The following is an 11408-nucleotide window of genomic DNA, read 5'->3' on the forward strand; positions in this document are numbered from 1 at the left end:
GGCCACCTGAAGGAGCCGGTGAAGCGCCGGCCTCTGAAGGTGACCAACCCCCTGGTACGAGAGTGCATGGCCGAGTTCTTGGGAACCTTCGTCTTGCTGGTAAGTGGCGTGTGGCTGTATGAGTTTGCTTTTGATTTTGAGGGTTCAAACCATTTGGGTTCTCTGTAAATGGATCTCTCAGAATCTCTCTGACCAATGGCAATAGTAGGGCATCATAAGAATATGAAAATGTGCCAGTACTGATGAACCAGCTTCGAATACAATGCAGAGATGATTACCATAGAGATTACATCTATGCCAAATTTTGATTGATATAGTATGTATTAATTTTGCATAAATTAATTGAAAAGGCCAATGAAAGATTTTATCTTGATTTCGTACTTAATTTCATTTTAATTTCATATTTATACGACATTCTGGATCTAGTGGTACGTTTTTAGACAGACTGAGTGTGTGGAGCCAAATGGCAAAAAATTTATGATAAAAACCTATAATCAAGTAGGACACAGAATGTGTCCTGTATTAATTACTTCAGATGTAGAGTGGTGAGAGTATTTTCTATTCCTATTCAATTAAATTCATTTCACTTGTTTTGTCTCTGAGAGGAAATTCTGTCGGCAGCTGATGCATAAAAAAAAAAAAAACATAATACAGGCATGACAACATAAAGATGTGCAAAGATGTGCATGATGATAAAAATGATACATTTAAGATATATAATTAACATGGCCCATAAAAGCTCCATAAAGGCCTTCTACAGTTCATTTCACTGTTGTCATCTAGCTTATGTGGCCTACAACCTTGGTGGTCTTGGTATTTACCTTAATGGTTATCTATGACACCATAAGTGAGTTTAACATGACCATGTTATACAATAATCACATAATGCAAGGGTCTTAATGTGTGAGGAGTCATATTGTTTGTCATAGGGCTATTTAGATAAGAAGTGGACAGTTCCATTACAAAGTCTGAGTTTATGGGGGAGTGGAATTAATTACATTTTGACGACCACAAATTTCTCAGTGATGAACTGATAAGTTTTGTTTAATCTAATAAATAATTAATCAAGGAAGCAAGTAAGCCATTAAAGATATGTGTGTGTGTGTGTGTGTGTGTGTGTGTGTGTGTGTGTGTGTGTGTGTGTCTGAGCTGCAGGAAGGATTGTTCTGTGTGTCATTTCCCTTGTTCCTCTGTAGTTAACGATATCTTTCTTGACTTCTCGTCTTGCTCCCTCACTCCTCATCCCCCCATTCTCTCTCTCTCTCTCTCCCTCTGGTCTGGCGTCTAGGTATTTGGCTGCTCGGCCGCAGCGCAGGTCAAGACCAGCAGAGAGACCAAAGGCCACTTTCTGTCAGTCAACATGGCCTTCTCTGTGGGCGTGATGTCAGCCATGTACCTCACCAAAGGCATCACCGGTAAACACCGCTAAAACAGCAACCAACTTTTATTCACTTCTTTTGTTCATTCACTTCTTTTTTAGTAGTGTAGCATCTATTCAATCCATTCATTCAGTCAGTCAGTCATTCAGTCCTCACTTAGCAACGTCCTGATTACATAGATTATCACTGTTGCAAAAAACAAACAAATAGATTTGCAGAAATAGACTAATGAAAACTTCCAGGCAGAGACAAAAATAGAAGTAGATAATGACTTGCCAGTTATTTGATCCACTGTTATTGTTTATCTCCTCCCATCCTTCTGTCTGTTGAGCGTAAAAGCTTTCACTGTGAAATCAACAAGTAGACTTAACACAACATTAATGGCACTTTGAGAACATCTAGTCAGCTCAACGCTGTGTTACATTGGGTTTATTGCCACTGTTTAATACAAATTGGTCACTGCCCACACACTCAGCTGGTAACACTGAAAGATGAACATAAAATCCAATAGGAGAAACCATGATGCTGTCTCACTCTGTGAGTTATGGCTGCTCCATTACTGCAGTCACTCACTGATCTAAGGCCGGCCGTCCCTGAGCCCTCCAGATTTATCACTCTTGTGACTGGGACTCACAGGCAGAGAGACCTGGTTCAGCAAGACTTTTCAAGGTCTTCTGCTCAACACACTCACAGCCTCACTGATTAATATAGGTGTGTTACAAGAATACTCCTACTACTCTTAGTTGACACATGATCTGATCTTTTATCACCTCCCCCTCTGTCTGATTCACCTCTGACTTCCTCCCTCCTCTCCTCTCTCTCTCTCTGTCTTGCTGCTGTAGGTGCCCATCTGAACCCAGCGGTGACTCTGAGTTTCTGTGTGTTGGGCAATGTGTCCTGGGGACGGCTGGTGCCCTACTCCCTCTCCCAGCTGCTGGGGGCATATATCGCTTCGGGACTCGTCTACCTGGTCTACTATGGTCGGTCTTTCACACACAGACACAGAGATACACACGTACCTAAAATATAATATATGCATATACATATTCCTGTACAGTTTGTTATGATTGTTTGCTACATATGATTATCTCTGTTTCTGTCTCAGATGCTATAATGGAGTTTAGTGGAGGGGTGTTGACTGTATATGGCCCAAATGAAACCGCATCAATATTTGCCACATATCCCTCAGAGTACATCTCTCTCGGCAGAAGTTTCCTTGACCAGGTCAGTCAGAGAATTGATGTAAACATTAGTACGGCTGCTGCTTTTGTAATACTACATTCATAACAATTGTTTTTTTTTAAATATATTTTATCAGGTAGTGGGCACTGGCATGCTGATGTTGTGCATCCTTTGTTTGGGTGAAAAGAGGAATACCCCCGCCCCCCCAGACCTGATTCCACCTATAGTAGCGGTGATCGTCCTGGGGATTGCCATGTCAATGTCAGCTAATTGCGGCGGGGCGATCAATCCTGCCCGAGACCTGGGGCCACGCCTCTTCACACTGACTGCAGGCTGGGGCATAGAGGTCTTCACGTATGTATCTTATCATACAATACGCATGCACATAGCACTGATGATAAATAAATTAAGAATGCATGTTTCTTAGTAAACAAACCACAGGCCTTAGTGATGAAGCTACCCAATTCAGTCAGACAGTTATAATGACACATGGAAAGGAACAGGATTTGGCAGTTGTAGCATTCCTATTGGTCTCTGTCTGCTTACCTCAGAGCCATGTATGTCAGAGGTTATCAACAGTTAGAGGAACTGTGTACTGTAATAGGATAGCGATAGGAACATCTTGTCCCTCTGGACACTAATGTGTCAGCTTATTACAGAACATCTGATTAAGATCTGGTGTTTGTTGCTTCATGTGACCTTATGCTCATGGTCTCCTCATGGCGCTACAGTCTGTTTATGCTTTTCCAATTTGAAATTCTGTACTCCTTGAACTTGCACTAATCTATTTAAATAAAGATCAGAGAGGTCTAGATGGCTGCAGAATATTACACTCAGCCTACAGACATACACTTATGCCTGTTTGCCTGAAACATCTTGTCCTGTCGTTCTGGGTGTCTGCTCTCCAGGTGTTACAACTACTGGTTCTGGGTCCCCCTGGTGGCCCCGCTGATAGGAGGCGTCTTGGGTACTCTGACGTATATGGTCTTCATCCACTGGCACCTGCCGGACCCAGACCCCCCCACAGACCTCTCCAACACCACTGAAGACAGCAAGCAGCCGTACACAGCACAAGAACATGGGGTCGAAATAAAGATGGCGTATTTCTAAGCTTTACTGTTATGAAAATATATGTATATTTGTCTCACAAGGCAGGCTGGATTTCAACCTTCATGACCCTATAAAAGGACTACAGAATAGTAGTACTCTGACAGTACTCTGGTTTTAAAGGGCTCTGTGGCATTATAGAAATCTGCATGGGAAAGCAGAGGCAAATACCTAGCAATGGCTTTGTACAGATGAAATGACAGGGATATCTTTGTATATGATAAGGTTTGTGAGCTTCTCACACAGATAGCCAGTATGGGTGGAGGCAGCTAAAGGAGATATGGATTCCATGATAATGCTGTTTACATTGTATACACATGTTCAGTTTCATGTGATGTGTTTTTTTGACAATTTTATTCATAGTAAATGATATTCTTGAGTTGTATTTACTGTATATGAAATACTGAAGATCAAATATTGAGCATATGGTAAGCTGATCTAATAAATTATAGTCTGAGAATGTGAAAAATGTGAGCGTGTTCATTTCTGTGTGAATGTGAGCAAGATGGACTCATGAACCGCTGTGAAAGTCAAGACTGACATTTTGTTACTCTATATAGCATTGGAGTTGGACTCTGCCCAACTCAGAATGAAAGCTAATGCTTCTAATGCAGCCATTACTCTCCCACGATCCACCCTCCATTTTTCAAAATTCTTAAACTCACTGTAGGATTTCACGTTCATAATCTATAAAAAAATTGCACTGACGCATGATTTCTGCTTATATCTACCCGGAAATCCCTAGAGCAATAGTTGTATCACGCAGTGGTGTGTGGGCTCCAGTTGACTGGTATCTATTACTTTGTCATATTATTTCTCTTATTTTTTACTCGCTGGCGAAAACGAGAGAAGCCTGTTCTCTTTTCGAACCTGGTGGCAAGTGCATATGTTTGCTGACGTAACTGACTGTGTTGGGGTGTAGAGGAGAGATGAGAAGGCTAAAGCCTGTTCAAATCTAATTTGAGGCCCCTCTTCAGAGAGTGTGTCCTCAGTGTGTGTCCTCAGTGTCCTACGTCATCATGTTGAGTACCATTCCTTTCATCAGTGTTTTAGATTGCTTTGGTCTCTTGAGTAGAGCTGGAGTATACTCATGACTAGAATTTGAAATAAGATAATCTTGATTAAGAGTAATGACCTTAGAAGCAAGTTCAAAAAGGTCAAGACTTCATTAAATAGTTGTTGTTTTTATTGTGAAACAGACATACAGTACAGAGAGATGTTGTCGTAAACAGCACCCAACATTAATTGATTAATCAAATATTAAACCTGATATTGATAATGCTACATATCATAAAATCTGATGAAATTGAGGTTTTAAACTTAGTTACTCTGCCAGGTGGGGGACGGGGGACAAAAGGGCCCACACAGACAATTATTATATATTTATTATAGACAGAAAACACGCATCATTATCACATCACTTGGAACACAAACAGTGTTTTGTAATAGACTCAGGTTTAAAATTGTTGGATATACAGTATATGAATGATGATATTTCAGTAATAACAGCCTAAGTGATAGATGGAATTATTTGACAGATAATATCTTCCTTGACAAAATAATGTACGGTATGCCATAGGCTACAGTGGCTTATCATGTGTGTGTCTGTGTCTGTGTGTGTGTGGTGGTAGGGGGGTCAAATGAGTGTGTGTGATACAAGCAGATGCTATCACGTATTACGGACAATGAAGCCTGACAGGTCACACTGCCACCGCCCATATCTTTGCCACCTAACCTCAGCATCAGGAATGTCTTTGTGGATCAGGTCAACTTTCACCTTCACTCTCTCTTACACATTTATTTTTTTATGAAGGCAAACTTTGCCATCTTGCAGATAAATCAAAAATAATCAAATAGCCTAATACTATATAAACAATTAAGCCATGGGACTTTCTAAATTCTATATCTCTGATGTCTGTGGTGTCTCTACACTTCCATCAGTGTGTCCCTCCTCTGTCATCCCTTATAAAGCTTTACCCTCCTGGTCGGTGACTGGAGCCCAAGTGGCTCTGCCTTGGGAACAAAATGGCTGCTCTGGAGATTGTGAAGCTGACTGAGTATCCGTCATCTGATACTTTTACCCAAGGACGCCCAGCTGGACATGGAGAAAACAGGACAAGAAGAAGAAAAGGTAAACATTGTTTAAATGCAAGACTTTCTCCTCTCCTCCTTCCCATCGTATTCTCTCTGACCACACCTCTATTCCACCTTCTGCTCCTCCCATTATTCTTCTCTATGTAGTGGCTTATATTATGCAACCATAGCTCTGTATGCAACCACGTTTTCAAGCAGTGATACAACCACCCATACAAACACCCCTGAGATTGGGCATTTGTGAACATGAACAGCTCTCTCTCCCAAAGCATTTAACAAGAGCTAAAATTCTCATTACAAACCCAAAAAGGACAATCTGGACTCAAAATTGTTTCTCTGACCTTTTATAATTAAATGAGCTTCATAACAGCCAAGTGCTAATAGTTCAGAAAGAGAAAATGTACCAATATCCGTGGAAAATCACCCTGTACTCTGTCAGTGTCCCTAAAATTGTTTTCCAAATTAGAGCTGCACAATAAAGTGTCACTTGATAACATCACAGGCTAGTCTTGTGCCTGTTTTGTTGAATTTAGACTGAACTGAGATGAATAAAGACATTTGTGAATATTGTTTTGGGGTAGATTTTCGCTTTACGCTTTTAATCTATTAAACTGTGAAATGTGACTTCATTGTCTTGCCTTGACAGCATAATGTTCTTTTTTATGCTCTCACGAAAATAGAGAACAGTCTCTATTCTTAATATAGAGTGTAACACATATGCACTATAATTTCCCATAGAAATATTACAGTGATATTGCATTAGGGTGGGCAATGCAGATGTTGCGACCTTGAACAGTGAACAGATGTTGGAGCAGATGATGCTGGCATGGCAGTAGAGGGCGGTATGAGACAACTACAAAGCACATGGCTAAATGTGAATAAAGGGCAAAGTAGCCTATAGGTTCAGGCAGTTTGTTAAAAGCAAAAGAAATGTTCAGTGGTTTAGAACAGAGTCTTTCAAAAAAAGAAAAAAGAGAAGAAAAGATAAGGCCTATAATATCTCAAAAGTTAGACATGGACTTGTTTAGCAATATGCCTGCAACCAGTGAGCGTAGGAAAACATCCATACTGATGCTGAGTGAAATGTCAAATCCTCAATGAGTTTGCTAGCGGAGGAGGAGATGGTGATGAAGGAGGAGGAGGAGGAGGAGGAGGTGGTGAAAGAGGAGGAGGTGGTGGAGGTGTGCGGCCCCTCCTCTCTCCTCTCCCCTGGCTGAAGCCAAACGCTCCCTCACCTCGCCACGATGTCTACAGCGCATCCCCAGTGCCTGTGCTTCACCCTCCCACCTCAGTGGCCTTATATCACGGGCCAACTTCGCCTCAATTACAAGCCCAAAACCTCAACATGACCTCGGCGAGAGAAGCAGCGAGGATGTCGCCATCAGAAACATATTTATAACGCGAACTTGAAAAGGTAGGTTGTTGTTTTTTGTTCCCTAGCTGTAGTAGCGGTTGTCTGCTGCCCTCCCCGTTCTGTATGGCCAGACAGTTTCCTATGCAGCCTTACTTTATCAGCTGAAAATATTGATGTGTCTCTCGGTTTGCCTTGTGAAGTGGTTGAGCTCATCTTGCTGCACCATAATATGCATGCATGCACCTCAGCGCATAGTAGCTACACTTCTAAGGGGATTTCAAATCACCACCAATGTGGTAAAGAACTTACTGTAGCCTACTCATTACCTTTCACAAACTCACAGTAAAAGTTAGCCAGCGACCCACCACTAACACTCTAATTGCATTTACGTTATTGAATATCTAAATGGAGCTTTGGACATTGTGGTGCGTAAATTTAATTTCTTTTGAAGAATGGTCTCAGCTTCAGGGCAGATAAATTATATAATAGACTAACTTTGTAAGAGTTATCCTAGTCTTTTTTTTTCAGTTTCCTTTTCTGTTCACCCTTATGAAAAAGAACTATAGTAGCTAATTCAACCATATGTCTTACAAAGATGTCATACAAATATCACAGCAAACCTATCAGCCCCTATTAGACTATTACAGCAAGATCACAGTGATTACCATAGGAAATTAAAAAGCACCATAAAGTTCAATGAGGTCACCATAAATTCACTACTCAGTATATCCACACTATAAGTCCCTATAAGAATATTAGAGTGATTGATTTGGTTTTTTTTTGTTACGGTTTTGAAGTTGTGAAGTTGTAGTTGTAGTTCAAGGCCACACATTTCGTAAGGGATTTTTGCTGCTCCAAATCCTCTACTTCTTCTGCCAGACTCCAGTGAGAGATGAAGGGAATTTTGACAAGAAGCCAAGAAAGGAGCTCAGATATTCAGCGTGTCCCCAGTGTTTCTCACTCCCCAGGCTGCCAGCTTTATTTCATAAGGGCACTGCTGCAGGTCTATGGGGTTATACAATCTCCACAGATGGAGAGAGACACAGAGGGAGGGAAGTGACAACTGATAGACTGAAGAGAGGAGGGAAGTGAGAGAACATGGCAAGTGGCTGCTCTCTCTCTATTACTCTATATTCTCTATTAGATTCATAAAGAATAGGTTGCAAGTAGTATAGACTGTGAGTAGAGAGCAGAAATGCAATAAAAGACAGAGTGTAGGACAGAGCAAAAGACAGCGCTGTAAACTATAGCTGAAAGCTGATCGGTCCATCTCCCATAGAGAGAGCAGCACTTTCTCAGGAGTATTGATTGGAGGCTCGCTGCCTCTAGCCTTTGTCTGCCATACTGTGCACCACCTTCTAGTATGTACACAGCATCTACACGAACGCCTTGCCTCTCCAACCTCACGTCTCATCTCTCTGCTTACTTAATTAATTACTTTGCTGAGATAAAACAGAGCAAGTGAAAGCAGTGAGGTGTGTTAATATGTCAGTTAAAAGAAAAGAGAGGAGACAAGTATAGAGGAGGAGAAGAGAAGAGAGGCTGGATAGGGAACGCTTTGCTACGTTTTGAGTCAGGCAGGGAAAAGTGCCGCTTCATTAGCCTTTCTCATCCACCATAGGAGACTGACAGTGGATCTGGCCAGAGCCACCAGTCCCCAGACACTGTGTGCCACAGAGGCGGATGCAGCGCTCTACTGAATGTCATTTCCTCATTAGGGCTCTAACAGACCAGAGATGCTGTGTGTCTGTGTCGCTGCCCTGTTGTGTAGCACTCGCAATGCCTGACTGAATGTCACTTTCTCCCCTTGAGGCAAATAAATGCTTGTTTCTCACAGGATGTGTGAACAATGCTTGTGGTAAACAAAAAAAAAGGACATCATGAAATAGGACAGGTGTATTTCAGGGCAGACATTGCTCACTGTGTGGTTTGGTACAGAGGGGTCAGTTCCTCTCTCACTATGTGTCAGAAGAGACAGTATCTGTTTTTATAGTTTTCCCCTCACTTCCTCCCCCTTTTTTCTGCTCTCTCCCCCTCTTTCACACTCATACCCTCATCCCTCGCCCCTCCTGTCCTGTGTCCTCCTCATTGCCTTGACTCCCTCCTCCCTGCCTCTCTACACCACTGTGACCACTCCTCCTCTGTTACTGTCCCCTTCACCTCCCTTCCTCATCCTTCCTCTGCCCTCTGCAGACAGTCCCATGGGCCATAGCAGAAGGTCGTTGGCAGAGTGGAGATGTTCAGAAAGAAGCCTCCTCCAGGTCAGTACCTCAGACCAAAGACACCAAACACACTCATCACTTGTGCATTCGTGTGAGCCAGTTTCATTTGTGTTGGGGTGTCCTGGTTGTGGTGGCTCAATTGGCTACGGTGCACAGGGACACTGATAACAGGAGAAAAGGGTGAGGGCTTTTAGGCGAGGCCAAGCTCAGGGGGCCTTCAGAGACCCCCTTTACACCTGGCATCAACATGAGTCTTGGGTGATCAGATTGTAGTCAGATAGAGCTTAACCACATAAAAATACAGGTGTAAATGCACTCAGGCCGCATTGAGAACAGATTGTAATCTGATCGTCCAAACAGCATAAGTATTGTAAATATAGAAGTATGAATGCAATCACATTTTTAACCCACATACAATATGTAGGTGGAAATACTTCACCAGTTTTGACATTGTTCCTGCATCCATACAACAGCAGTTGCATAAAACAGCCTTCTCCTTTGCTGTTGTCTACAGTATGTCAGTTGTCTAGGACGGCTTCTTCCTTCATTTCAAAAAGGAAGAAAAAGTACACATAACGCAACTTGACAAGTGGCCAAACATCTTTCGCACCCATGGTTCATTCAAAACACAAACACTGGTGGAGGAAGTGACGTACGTAGTTGTGTGAATTTTGCGTGAGAAAGTGCAATCAGATCTGAGTGTGGACGTGATGCAGACAATGGAGACACATACAGTCTCAATGCCAGGTGCCAGACCACCACCCAGCTTTGCATGTAGATACATTTGTAGTTTAATTGTAAACTTGCCCTCTCACATACAGTTATATACCATCTTTATTGCTTGCACATTGAGCAATTTTTAGTATTGTTTGCCTAGCCTATCGGATGGGTTAAGCACATGACTGCGTGGGTAGGCTACTTGCTGGGGCAGATGCACAAAGTGCAGAGTTGAATAAGTTGAATAATGAAGTGATGGCTGGCTGTGTGGGATGGGGGGCGGGGGGTAGAGCACGCTTGCCCTTGAGCAGGCCTGTCCCAGAGGGTGCAAACCACACGCAATGTCGTGGGATGGAAATCCTACTCATCACTTTTAACGCATGTCATCCCATCTCTCACCCATCTTCCCTGTCTCTCAGCTGTACTGTACTAGGCTGTCTAAATAAATGCAGGAATGCTTTAAAACAGTCAGTTTTATTAGTGTCACTTGGCTGTACATTTCTAGTTCTTTTAAGACCTAGTGAAGTACGGTCACATGACCTGGCCAGTATTCTACACTATCCTAGATTAATTCTTACATCATTGGCAGCTTAATGTATGGAGGCCCTGAAGTTTAACACAAGCAGGAGGCATCAACTGAATTAACTTTGTCAAAATGGTTCAGTCTCCCTACGAAGAACACAACCTTGTTTTGGATATAGGCTTCTGTGGGACATTGTATCTGTGTGTGTGTGTGTGTGTGTGTGTGTGTGGGTGGGTGGGGGGGGGGGGGGAGGGGAGGCGTGTGTGTGTGTATCCACTCTGGTGCAATGCAACATCAAGGGAATGTTAAACACCTTTTTACTGTCCGAAGACATAACGTGCACGAGAGAGATGAGTGTATGTAAGTGTGTGTTTGGCAGTCTTAACGTGTCGGCACGAGACTTCTCACGCAGCACGTGCTCAGTCGCCTGCCTACAGCCCTGCCCACTGCAGTGTCCCGTCTCCCATCAAAACACACAGGAAACTGGACTGCTGCAGGAGCCACCTTGGCTCTACATAGCAGACCCGGCTCTATTTCCCTGATGTTCTCAGATCCAAGATGGCGCCCAGTTTCTTCATCGAGCGGCTCACTCAGCTGTGGGATCCCTGCAGAGGCAGTTGCCATGGCAACGTAGACGGCTCTGTGGTTACGTAATGCCTAAACTGGGCAATGTTTATGTTGTTGTTGATACTTGCTGTAATGAACTGCTAGCTTGCACGTGTGTGCTGCGATTGATCGATCACTTTTATTGGGGCTGCTGTAGTCCAAAATGAATACAGAAAACACATTTGCATCTGTGCGTCACCGGGACAAAATCTTTATTAACTTTG

The 11408-nt window shown here is 42.8% G+C and overlaps 1 protein-coding gene across 1 annotated transcript; it reads left to right on the forward strand.

The window, feature by feature from the left end:
- Window positions 1-51: 51 nt before the first annotated feature.
- aqp10a (aquaporin 10a) lies at window positions 52-4098 on the forward strand. Its single transcript, XM_071911206.2, has 6 exons — window positions 52-99; window positions 1289-1415; window positions 2222-2359; window positions 2485-2603; window positions 2698-2915; window positions 3470-4098. Exons 1-6 carry the CDS (start codon window positions 67-69, stop codon window positions 3669-3671), a joined length of 837 nt encoding a protein of 278 aa, XP_071767307.1. The 5' UTR covers window positions 52-66; the 3' UTR covers window positions 3672-4098.
- The last annotated feature ends 7310 nt before the right edge of the window (window positions 4099-11408 follow it).

This window comes from Centroberyx gerrardi, chromosome 12, assembly GCF_048128805.1.
Source record: "Centroberyx gerrardi isolate f3 chromosome 12, fCenGer3.hap1.cur.20231027, whole genome shotgun sequence".
NCBI classification, from domain to species: Eukaryota; Metazoa; Chordata; class Actinopteri; order Beryciformes; family Berycidae; genus Centroberyx; species Centroberyx gerrardi.

Coding starts and splice junctions, on each gene's coding strand:
- aqp10a (XM_071911206.2), top strand. CDS start 67: ATGGCCGAGTTCTTGGGAACCTTCGTCTTGCTG. Junction 1,416..2,221: donor CCTCACCAAAGGCATCACCG/GTAAACACCGCT, acceptor TTGCTGCTGTAG/GTGCCCATCTGAACCCAGCG. Junction 2,916..3,469: donor TGGGGCATAGAGGTCTTCAC/GTATGTATCTTA, acceptor TCTGCTCTCCAG/GTGTTACAACTACTGGTTCT.